Source organism: Copadichromis virginalis, linkage group LG10 (genome assembly GCF_057382275.1).
Source record: "Copadichromis virginalis isolate Kocher_CV1m ecotype Utaka linkage group LG10, C_Virginalis_male_GT1.1, whole genome shotgun sequence".
NCBI classification, from domain to species: domain Eukaryota; kingdom Metazoa; phylum Chordata; class Actinopteri; order Cichliformes; family Cichlidae; genus Copadichromis; species Copadichromis virginalis.
In genome coordinates, this window is record NC_140627.1 from 4,797,593 (window position 1) to 4,809,687 (window position 12,095).

Genomic DNA, 12,095 nt, shown 5'->3' on the forward strand with positions numbered 1-12,095 from the left:
AGAAATTTAAGAATAGGCAATTTTAAACAGATGAGTTTTGAGGGTGGACTTAAAAAGAGAGAATGAACTAATATTTCTGAGGTCCGGGGGTAGGGAATTCCAAAGTCGAGGGGCAGAGCAGCTAAAGGCCCTCCCTCCCATTGTGATCAGACGAGCAGAGGGAACAGAGAGAGAAAGAGAAGATGAAGATCTGAGGCAGCGGGATGGGAGCTTCATCTGTAATAAGTCAGAGAGGTACGGTGGAGAGAGAGAATGAATAGCCTTGAATGTATACAGAATTATTTTAAAATGGATGCGAAATTTGACCGTAGTCGTAGTCAAACTCGTCAAGCTTTAGGCAATATAAATACTTTCTGCAACACATTCAGTTCATGGTGAACCAGATGCTGCTGCATGCACACTGGAAAGATATTTAAATTCAAATGATGAGGGATGAGAGCCCAAGACCCAGAATTAGGTCAAGTCTCCCATCCTTTGGTAGCATTAGTGTTTTAAGCCACCCTTGTGTATCGGAGGGTTGGAGCACAAGCTGACAAACACCAATGAGCTATGCTTTTCCCCTTAGCTTGTAGATATGACTTTGCAATTGCAGATTTCAGTTTTCCTCCTTTTCCTACATCTTTCTTCCAGTACACAGATTTAGACTGCATTGTTCTTCACTGTTCCTTTCACAACAAATACACTGCAGTTCACATGGTTGTGCACACTTAACTTTATTGTTTTGTGTTTGATGTCAAGCTCTTGTCTGCTCCTATGTTTTGGGTTTTGAAGACATTTCGATACTGTTTTAAAATTTTAACATATTTGTTGGGCATCTAAGGAAAAATATTAAGAGTTAATATACACTATTTGTAAATGCTATTTTAAATGCCACTACCACCAAATAACAATAATAATAATAGAGAGCAATAAAGGATACATGGGTTTGTACTTTACTCCATCTAACACTTAAGAGTGGGACCACGCCACCAAACACGCTCCTTGCGGTTCTCATCTATATAGGCTCCCCCAGTCCGATAAGCTGTTTATTCTTGTTTACATGCCCCGCCCTACCTCCCCTTATCAATTCTTTATCTTCTTCACTTCTGTTTAGTACATGGGGATCTGCCAGGTCCCTTCGAGGCCTTCCCCAACCAGCAGCTCAATTTATGTCCAAGCCATTCACCTTTACCTACAAAAACACTGTCAAACATAAAATGAGGACGTGAGCCCAGCGAGTGAAATATATATTATATATATATCTTATATCTTCTAACTGACATCCAACCCGTTGGCCATATGCACAGACGACAATCAACATCTCCCCTTCATTTTACAACTTCAAACTCATTTCTCGACCCATGCACCAAAGCTCCCGATGCACAGTTTTTACATGGATGTTAATCTGCACTCTGCAGTTTTTGATTTTGCAGAGTGTTGGCGACTTCTTCTTTGTGTGGTATGCCATTTCATCACTGAGTTACTTCTCAGTTCATCCACACTGCAATAATACCACTTAGAGTTGATGGTGGAATATCTAAAGACATTTTATGAACTGACTTGTTGCAACAGTGGCATCCTATTGAAGTGCTACTCTTAAATTCCTGCGAATTCAGTGAGTTCTGTTGTAGCCATTGGTGGAATATTATATCCCTTGTTGTACAATATGTGCTCCACACTAAATTCTGCCCAAAATGCTTAATTAATTATTTTAATAACATGTAAAATTTGTTCCAAAATTCAATGCAAAAGGTTAAATTTAATGTAATCTGGTCAAATTAAATTTACAGCTTATAGCAAGCACTTTGAATAAATAAACCTTTGATTTGATATATTTCAGTTCCATTGTACTCAAAATAATTGCTTCATGTTTATTAAGGGTTTCTGAGTGTGGGCTTATGGGCTGACTGGCATGATTAATAATGCTTCCATTCATTTCACAGGACTGTCATTTTATTACCACCACAGTATGCTAAGTTCAACTTTCAAATATGATTCAGAAAGAAGGTGCAAGCATAATAGGATGTAGCTAAAAAGAGTTTACGTTGTACTGTGTACAACATTATGTAGACACTTGGAAGGGTGGACAGTTGCTGCTGTTGTGGCAGCGCCAGGAACAAACCAAGGGGAACAGCTGAGAGGCCTGAGTATGCTCACTGTCATCAGAGTTTCAGCTCAGATACTACAGTGTTGAGAATGCATTATTCTTGTATTGTTTATTTATTGCACCTCAGTGATTTTTTTATGCATGGATTCTTTTGTCACCATGTATAAATATAGAAATATAGAAATGTTCCTTTCTGTGAGACTTCATTGTGGCGATAAACCTATTTGTAGTGTCACAGTGTATCATACTGTTAAATGATCTCCAGGAAAAAACAGTTAACCTTTGACTGTCACTTTGCTGTGTACTGGAATATGAACCAGAGAACACCTGTAACACACATATGTTACATTTAGTTTTTTTGCTTTCTTTGCAACTGCAGAAAGAAATTGAATTAAAATGAGTTTAGAAATAATTACATTGAGAATGTCATGCAAGTAATAGGAAGAAAGAAGTGTGCTCTTACAAACTTGTATTTTCCACTGGATTCTGTTTGTAGTACATGGGCAACCTCCAGAGCTAAAAAACTGCAGTTCCTCTTGGTGCCATTGGAGGCTAAATCCAGCTCCCATTCGCTTCTCTATTATAATACCCCACTTTACAGCATTAAAAAGCATGTTTACTGCCTGGTGCAAAAAGCCGTATTGGCCTCTGTGGATAGTTTGCCCCATCATGAAAACTGTTGTTGCAGTGATTTTTTTTTTTAAACGTTTATTTATTGTTTTGCAGAACTCATCCATCTGGATACTGGAGTTAGAAACTGACATAGATAGCTGGAACAACTCTATGCCTGCTCGCTTCAATAAATCTTTCCCAAAGCTGCCCTCACTTCCTCCTTCCTATTTCGCTGTACTTACTAGTTCACTAACTGATTTCCATCTGTCCTCCTCTAACTCTCATTTTCTACATTCACCAGCTCCTCAAAGTGCTTCTTCTCAATGCGCTATCTTCACTCATTAGTCCTTTTTTTTAATCACTATCCTTAATCAGTGTAACCTGCTGCACATCCTTTCCTGCCCAATCTCGCTTGCAGTCACCTATCACTTTTAGGTCGCACTTTTTGCATGAAATGTGCACCACCTGTGTGCAACTTTCTCCACTCTTATAAGTCATCCTTTGTTCCTTCCTCTTCTTGAAGTACGTGTTCACCACAGCCATTTAATCCTTTTTTTTTGTTTTTGGGAAATCCACTACTGTCTGGCCTTCTGCATTTCTCTTCTTAGCACCATACCTTTCCAGAACCTCGTTATCACCCCGGTTCTGTTCACCTACACCTCCACTGAAATCTTCTCCAGTCAGAAATCTCTCCTCAAGGAGACACTATCATTTCATCCACAAGTCCTCCTCCTCTTCAGCAAGGTCCAACCTCTGGGGCATATGCACTGACAACATTAAGCATCATAACTTTATTGTCCAACTTCAAACTGAATATCCTGTCTGTCCCTCTATTCACCTACTCCATTTCTCTTCTTGTCTACACCATGGTAGAACTGCTTGAACCCATCTCCAATAATACTGGGATTACTTTCCCACTATATCTACCTTCCTTCTCCCCGTCATATCAGCCACCTCTCTCCTTGTACCAATCATAGTCTACCTACATTTTCCTTAGTCACATTGAAATAAAAAAACAAAACAGTTTACCTTTGTAAGTGATCAGTCAACGTCAGAGTTCTTTGAGATTAGAATAAACATGTACACTTTGCTGACTTGTTGTGTCACCCTTCATTAAACACTATACTTTATAATCTGATTGTGGCTTTGAAGCAACTTACTGTACTCAAGCGTTACAGTCCTCCTGGCAACAATACCCTGAACCCTCCCTTTTTGTTCCACCCTGCCTACACTCTTGGAGCTGTGTGTATGTATGTGTATGCACACCTCAGTGGTTTTACCTTGCCACAGTATCCTCCCCTGGGTCTTTGATTGTAAATGAGCTAAACCCTTACGGTGGTGGTGGGGATTTAACTCACTGTCTGTCTCTTGCTCCTCTCTGTCTCATCAGTTATAAACAGTGAAGTCATACCTTCCAAGGGGGCTGTTTTGTGCTATCTGTGATGATGTCACCAGCAGCCAATCAACACATAGCACTGCTAGAGGTAGTGCGTGTGCAGATGTGTGTGTGTTAGCGAGGGGGTGGGGTTGCAGAGGTGTGGGGTGCACCAATAGGAAAATCACACTCGCTCAGTTATTAGCCAGTTCTTCCAACAAGCATGAGAACACACATCAAACCACGAATCCACAGGCTGCTTCTGATACACACTGACTGCCTCTCAGTCGTGCTGTATAAAGATACTCTGTATGCAGCACATGAATGTGTTATTTAATGCATTCTATGGGAAATGAAAGGCCTATCCTGGTAATAAATCACTCAATGAGATACCCCACGCTGTTTAGGGAAGCCTAGCTCTCCTCGTATTTGTTGATTTACATTTCACTTTGTGTTTTATATTTCATTAGTCTGACAGTAACGATTAGGTCTAATTATATGATAAATATCATCTGTTCAGTGCTAAACTTACACAATTAATTGCTTTTCGTAGTGACCTCAGTTCAAGGTGACTGTGGAAGCTTTGCGTGCTTCCCTCCTCCAGCCTTAATATGCATTTGAAAGCTCAGGCTGTTGGCTGAAGACTTAATTTGGGTTAACGCTGTTGAGAATTTATAGCTGGTCTTGAATGAATATTCAATTACTAGATCAATGTGATTTGTTTTGGTGTGTTGCACAACAAACACACATATTGGTAACTGCAAACTAGAGAGGTCTTCAGTCTGATGATGGGGCTGAAGCAGAAAGCATCCTTTTAATATCTGTGTGTTTTTTGCGAGCTGTTTGCCCCGACCTTTTCTTTACTGTTGCACTCGGCACCACTGTCGAAGGAGAGGTGGGCTCATGTGTTATCATTCTGCTTCTGATTCACACGTTCATATTTCTTCTTCTGTTTCCATCGTGACATCTTTCTCCCCCCAAAGAAAGCAACAGAAGGTCAAACTTTTTTGCCAACGTGTCCTTTTCCACATTATTCCACATTGTGCTGCATTGAACAGCTTTGTGGAGATATTTATTTCTTCATTATTTTAATTTTAGCCTGGAAATACAGCTCACTCTCTGCTTGTTTCCACTAACAGTACTTGCACTTCATGATAAATACTCAGCACCTCTGCATGAAACACATTGGTGAATGGTTTCAGGTAAATATGATAAAGCACAGGGCAGCACAGTGGTTAACACTGTTGCCTCACAGCAAGAAGGTCCTGAGTTCAATTCCACCATCAGGTCAGCAGGGTCTTTCTGTGTGGAGTTTGCATGTTCTCCCCGTGTTTGCGTGGGTTCCCTCTGGGTACTCCGGCTTCCTCCCACAGTCCAAAAACATGCAGCTTGTGGGGATAGGTTAATTGAAAAATCTAAATTGCCCATAGGTATGAATGCACAATTTAGAGTGAATGTGAGTGCGAATGGTTGTCCCTCCCTGTGTGTTAGCCCTGCGACAGACTGGCGACCTGTCCAGGGTGTACCCTGCCTCTTGCCCTATGACAACTGGGATAGGCTCCAGCACCCCCTGCTACCCTGAAAAGGATAAGCGGAAGCGAATACATGGATGATAAAGCACAGTTATAATCAGTTGTAATCTTTGGTATTTACAACATATAGAGAGTCTTTACTATAGTCCTTTGTAGGACTACTTTTAAATTAACTAAAAAATGAATAGTGCTGGTGTGGGACCAGGTTGAGCTTTAGGTTGAGACAGTATATCCACTCACCAAATCACTGGTTTCTAAATATTTCAGCAGTTGATGCTTCAGCTCACAGTAATAACAGTGACTGCATTTTTTTTTTTATCAGTGTCTGAAAATATTTTTGCTGACTCACATTTGTAGTAGGTCTTTCTACAGAATACAGTACTAACACTAGTGAGCTGTCCCTTGATTATTTGTACATAGTAGATAAAATCCTGTTGGTTCCATGTGCTCACATTGCCTTCCACTGTTTGATTTCAATAATTAGAAGCGCTACAGGCAGCAGGCTATCAACTGTGCGCAGTAGATTGTGTTTGCCTGCCCGGCTTCCTTACTGGCCACAGAGGAATGAGCAGTGAGTACATCTGATTAGCTGTATTGACTGGTAAAATGCTACCACACCGGGTTTCCGCTCATAAAACCAAGCTACATGGTAATTAGCCTGGGATCAATGTGAGCGCCTAGCCCACAGACACACAGACTGACTCGGACTGCTCCGGTCCTGAGTGAACAGAGCGAATGCTTAAAGAAAAACCTTAAAGGACCGGGCATTATCGAGCATCAGGGACATTACTGTCACATCACCTCTTTCATGTTTTTGTCTGTTCACATTCTGTCAGTTGAAAAAGATTCTCACAAGATAAATCACATTCATGTGTCTGAAAGCGCTGTTAATCTTGCTGTTATCAACCACCCAGTGGCCTTGGTTGTGTATTGGATTTGCCACCGGTGGTCTTTGCATCTCGAGTGATGGAATTTTTAGCTGAGCCCAGGTTTGTGTTATCACACAAAAACACTCACTTCCTGGGTGGAACTCTGTTTCTAAACAGCTTTTTGCTACATTTCTTGCTAATCTCAACCATCTCTGTCGTGGCGTTTCTGTTAAACCACTGGAATGAGCTTAGCAGGCACCTTTGTTGTTTACTTCAAACTGGCTGATGTCACGATAGCCTCCAGATTGAGAACTTTGTCAGTCAAATGAGCTGGTTGAGACAGATCATCATTAGCCTATTATGGAGCGGAGCGACATTTTTTTTTTTTTTTTTTTTTTAAACGAACAGTTGTATTAGAACCAAAACAGGACCATTCAAAATAACAGAAAACTAGAGTTAAGCACAGAACATATGGGGAAAAAAATACTACTATAAACAACTATATCAAGGAACAATGTTGATAGCAGAAAAAAACTAAAGTCTAATAGATACTACTAGAGCCATGACAGCTACTGAGCATCTAACTGCCATGGCTGCCTGAGCTGTAACACTTGCATAAGTTTTGGGCTGTTACATTGTTGTGACAAATAGTGTGCAGGTAGACTATGTTTTATAAATGATCTGGGGCCTGTAGTATGAAGAAAGCTCAGTATATCAATGACTGTTTTTTTCCTTATCTGGCTAAAGGGCAAGTATGAGGAGTTAAAGTGTCTAATAAACTGAAAAACAAGAAGGTATATAAAAGGCTACAATAACTAAACAACTGAAACACATACAGCCTGACCTGTTGTTTTAGAGACAAGTGTAGAAATCTTTGTTGATTTATATGCCAACAGCTATCACATGGACATGTTAATATCCATCTTGGAACCTATCAATGGTGCCATAGTGGAGAAAGGCAGGGTACACCCTAGACCAGCAGTCCACAACCTTTTTTGCACCACAGACCGGTTTGATGTCAGGCAACATTTTCACAGACTGGCCTTTAAGGTGTCACGGATAAATACAACAAAATAAAATGATATGACTGAGACAAAAACGGTGGTATTTTGTAAATATAATAATAAATGCGTCTTTACTGTGTAATCGTGTAACTTTATTAGCAGCGTCCTCCTGAAATGCGCCAACAACATTGAGAGTAACGTCCTCCTCTCTGGCCCTTAATGCTCTCTGATCGCTATGGTAACATGTAAATATTTCTTTCAAAATAAGAGACATGAGTACAACACGGGAAAAGACCCAGGGAAACCGAGTTAACGATAAAAACCATACATTTCACACCTGAGCCTCAACTCTCACGGCCTGGTACCAAACGACTCACGGACCATTACAGATCCCTAGACAGTTCACTAGTCTATAGCAGAGCTAATAAAGAGATAGCTAACCGTTCACACCTTTGAACAATTTATAATCATCAGGTAACGCGACTCCACTAAGGGCATTTCCTTGGACTGTGGGAGGAGGCTGTAGTACCCATGCAGACACAGGGAAAACATACAAACTCCACATATAAAAAGTTCTCAGATCGTGGATCTAATTCCAAAGTGGAACTTTACACTCTGTCGGTGTGTAAGCTGGATTCTTACCTGTAACTGTTACCTGTTACTGTTTCCACAGGTGCCCACGGAGTGCGAGAGGAGCCCCAGTTTGTGACAGCACGTGCAGGAGAAAACGTCATCCTGGGATGCGACGTTTCCCATCCCTTGAACGGCCAGCCCTATGTGGTGGAGTGGTTCAAGTATGGAATGCCCATCCCTTTCTTCATCAACTTTCGCTTCTACCCTCCTCATGTGGACCCGGAATATGCTGGTAAGATAGTGATTACAGTGAAATTGAGACATCAGTCAGTTGACACCAAGCTAAATCCAGGATTTCACTGACCTGAATGGGTTCACATTTGTTTGATGTTTGGCCACAGACATGAGTTGAATGAGAGGTGAGAGGGATTTTCCCTTGCTTTTGTTTGATTTCATTCCTCTGATCATTACATTGCAGAAATAATTCCCCCTCGTTTGACTTAAATTATTCATCCATTTGTCTCTTATATGATTAAATGGGAGTTTTCCAGGCTGAGAAGGAGTCGGCAGCCATGAATATTTTGGGAACTATAAATAGATTTCCACTTTTTTAGATAGTGGTGGTGAGAGTTATCTCATAAAGTTATCTCAGTGTTTTGTTCTAGAACACAGACAGTAGTACGTAGGCTACGTGAGAAAAAACTGACATTTCGATCTGAGCAATGTGTAAACTAATTAGGAAAGGAGGCAATTAGTGCTGACGTTAGCTAAAATCGTAGTGGTTTCTTTCATTTAGACTACCTTATTATTCCAAATTGAAATTTCTGTGTAAAGGGAAATTAACTAAATAAAATGAAGTTTTGCAACATGTCAAGTAAACACTTGTATTATTGGAAGTTTTCTGAAACTTTTCAACTGCAGCTCTCCTGACTTTGTAACAGAATTTAATGTTACATCTATTTAAGTCCCGTGAACATGGAGAGAATTTGTAACCTTTTAAAACCAGCTCTGGTGACAGTTTTGGTGATGTGGCCTGATTTGGTACAAGTACCTCCAGGGAGTAAAGGGTTTAATAATAACTATATGTTTTTCAATGATTATACAGGTCTGCAAAAAAAACCTTTTTTTTTTTTTTTTTTTGCAAAACATGAGGAGTTTACAATAAAAAAGCACAACAGCGATGAAAAAAAAGTCAATATTTTATTACAATTAACCATGCATAATCTTTCTTATAATTGAACAAAGAAACAAAAAACAATTCCTTCATGATATATTTAACACTACATGTTCACTCTTTTTGTCTGAGAAAACTTTCTCTCCTCCTTTCGCTTTATTTCCTTTGAGTCTCACACTTAGAAATATTAAATTAATGTTAGAAATCATTATTGGATATGGTTTTTTGACTCAAGTATAGGATACCAGATTTCAGTTTAAAAGGGGAAATTGTACGCTTAATTAAACTAAAAACCTGAGTTTTGCAAGAAAATCTGACGTGATGGAATTTTAAAAATATTTTTCTTGTTTTCAGTGAAACAGTCAAAAAGTCCTATGCAGTTTTTTGGTTGCAGACCTGTGCTATTCACATGTAGTTGTTACCACGAGTATGTTAGAACTCCACAGAGCCCTTTGTCCCCCTGTGTCCACAGTAGAGTGTGCATGGGTGTCTCCAACAATGTATTGTTTGTGAAAAACAGTCATATCGATTAAAAACATGTTTAATATAATGACAAACAATTAACATAGTAGATACAAGTCTACAGATCTGCATCAGATGCAGTGAAAGGTTTCTTTTTAAAGTGTCCTTAACATTCCTTATTCTACCCGTCTCAGGCTGCAGGAGGGGAAAAAAGTAAGATAGACTTGAAGATTGTAGTAAATGTACAGAAGCTTTGTGCAATCTTTCTGTATCCTCATACACTTTGTCTTAACTGATTAGTGTGTGCTAATTCACACTAATGAGACGAGTATCATAAAATATGAAATATTGATTAAATATGTATCCCACACACCTAAATACTACATCTCACTAGCTAATACTTTAACCTTTGTCATGTTTCTTTAATTTTACTACTTCAATTAAGCGTGAAATATGAATATGCACCCAGCATATAATAGAAACTTTGTTTCCAAATTATAAACTACTTCTACTGTATATTCTTCTTGCTATATGCAAGTAAACAGACTGATTCTTATAGAGCGCTTTTCTTCATACAGCATGCTACATTCACTTCCTTCTATGCGTTTAAGTTCTTACTAACTAACATTTACACTGCAACGGATGCACTGGAGAGCATCTCATCCAAGGATACTTGGCATGCAGACTGGGGGAGCCAGGGATTGAACCACTAACCTTCTAATCAGTAGATGACCTGCTCTACCTCCCGAGCTACAGCCACCCTGTGTTTAAGTGGAATATGCTGTACTCCAAATGGCAGTAAAGTTCTTAAATATACCCAAGACTGGCAAACGAAAGTCAAACAAAAATTCTAGCCTTAATAGATGTATGATATCTCCCTTCATCAGGTGACACAGTGTCTTGTATGGAGTTAACTTTACTGGAGCTTTAGAGTATGCTACCGAGACAAGGGGCTGAAGTGGCTGCAAAAAACTATCAGTAAAAGTCTTTCAGGAGAAGCATCTGTGCAGTCATCTGTTCTTTTCCGACCCTGTTTTCCAAGCCTTTGGGCAAAAGGTTTGTTACACCTAACACATTTAAGTCAGTGTAATACAATTCATTTTTATTTATATGTCAACAAATCACTAGAGCAATCGCCTCAAAACAACATGTATTGAATATATTTATATTGTAATAGATAGAAAACCCAAACTATCAAAAGACCCCCTCTGAGCAAGTACTTGGCAACAGTGGCAATGAAAAACACCCCAATAACAGGAAGAAACCTCCAGCAGAACCTGGCTGGATGGACGGCTATCTGGGACAACAGGCTGGGGGTGATGGGAGAAAGACAGAATAAAAGACACTATAGAAGAGAGCCAGCGATTAAAATTCTGGTGCCGTATTGGAGAAGTTCAAGACCAAAGTGGAATGAATTCTGCATAACACTCCCAATTTCCTTAATTGGTAGATTAATTACAGTTAAAATGATTTGCCTCCCTCAATTGTTATACGTTTTTCAAAACTTAGCAATTCATCTTAGTTGAATGTTATAATTCTTTCATTTATTTGGAATTACAAAACTCAAAGGATATAAAAGAGTCGCCTGTGTAAGTGCAAAACAAGTGGAAGGCTGGCTCTACGAGACTTTGTGTGTTATAAGTTAACAAGTATCTCCTACTGGCTAGAGAGTCACCACCTGGTTGGACACAAAGAAAAAGGATTGGCAATCACACTCTCTTGGCACTATTGCAATGTTATCCTATTTGTCTCAAAACCTTCAGTGATGGATGGAGCCTGTATAACCAAGGTGTGTTTGCAGTCATCCTGCAGCTTCAAGAGAAAAACAGCTTGCCAAAGCCAGATTTCTATAGACATCGGAAGGTCAGACACTCAGTAAAGCCATAGCTTAATAATTTAGAAAAAGCAGTGAGACAGATAAATATGGATGGTCTCAAAAAGACTGAAAGAGAGCTGGGAAGAGAAAGGGGGCTAGATAATGTTAAGATATGACTAAAGTTAAAGTTGAACATTTTAAAAGTCTATTTAAAAGTGAAGTTGAATAGAATCACCTATATGTGATAAATAAATAAATCAGAGGCAAATCTGTTTCATTGCTGCATCACATGTGCCAAATGTGAGGACTTTTGACTGGGAATATTTTCCTTGTTTTCAAAGATTTTAAAAGCCAAATAAGACTGAATCCTCTTCTGATCATCACCTCCTGTCTTATGGCCTCCTCTGTGCAAAAAACCTTATGCTTTTCTTCTGGGAAAAAAGGATGTTCCAATTTTTAACATCAGGATAGCAACAGTGAGAAAACAGACTGGAGGACTTTGAACAGATTTAGCATCTTTAATATAGAGAGAACAAAACTTCACTGCCTTTAATGCAGCTTGAGGATTTGAGTTGATAGGGAGGGGTGTGGG

At 39.4% G+C, this 12,095-nt stretch overlaps 1 protein-coding gene across 1 annotated transcript in view; it reads left to right on the forward strand.

Annotated features, from left to right (window-relative positions):
- Positions 1-12,095, forward strand: part of LOC146699710 (protein turtle homolog B-like) — a 132,437-nt gene that overhangs the window by 21,600 nt on the left and 98,742 nt on the right. The window contains exon 2 of the mRNA XM_085469550.1: positions 8,152-8,343. Within this exon, the coding sequence (XP_085325676.1) occupies positions 8,152-8,343 (192 nt within the window). The remainder of the gene's footprint in view (positions 1-8,151; positions 8,344-12,095) is intronic.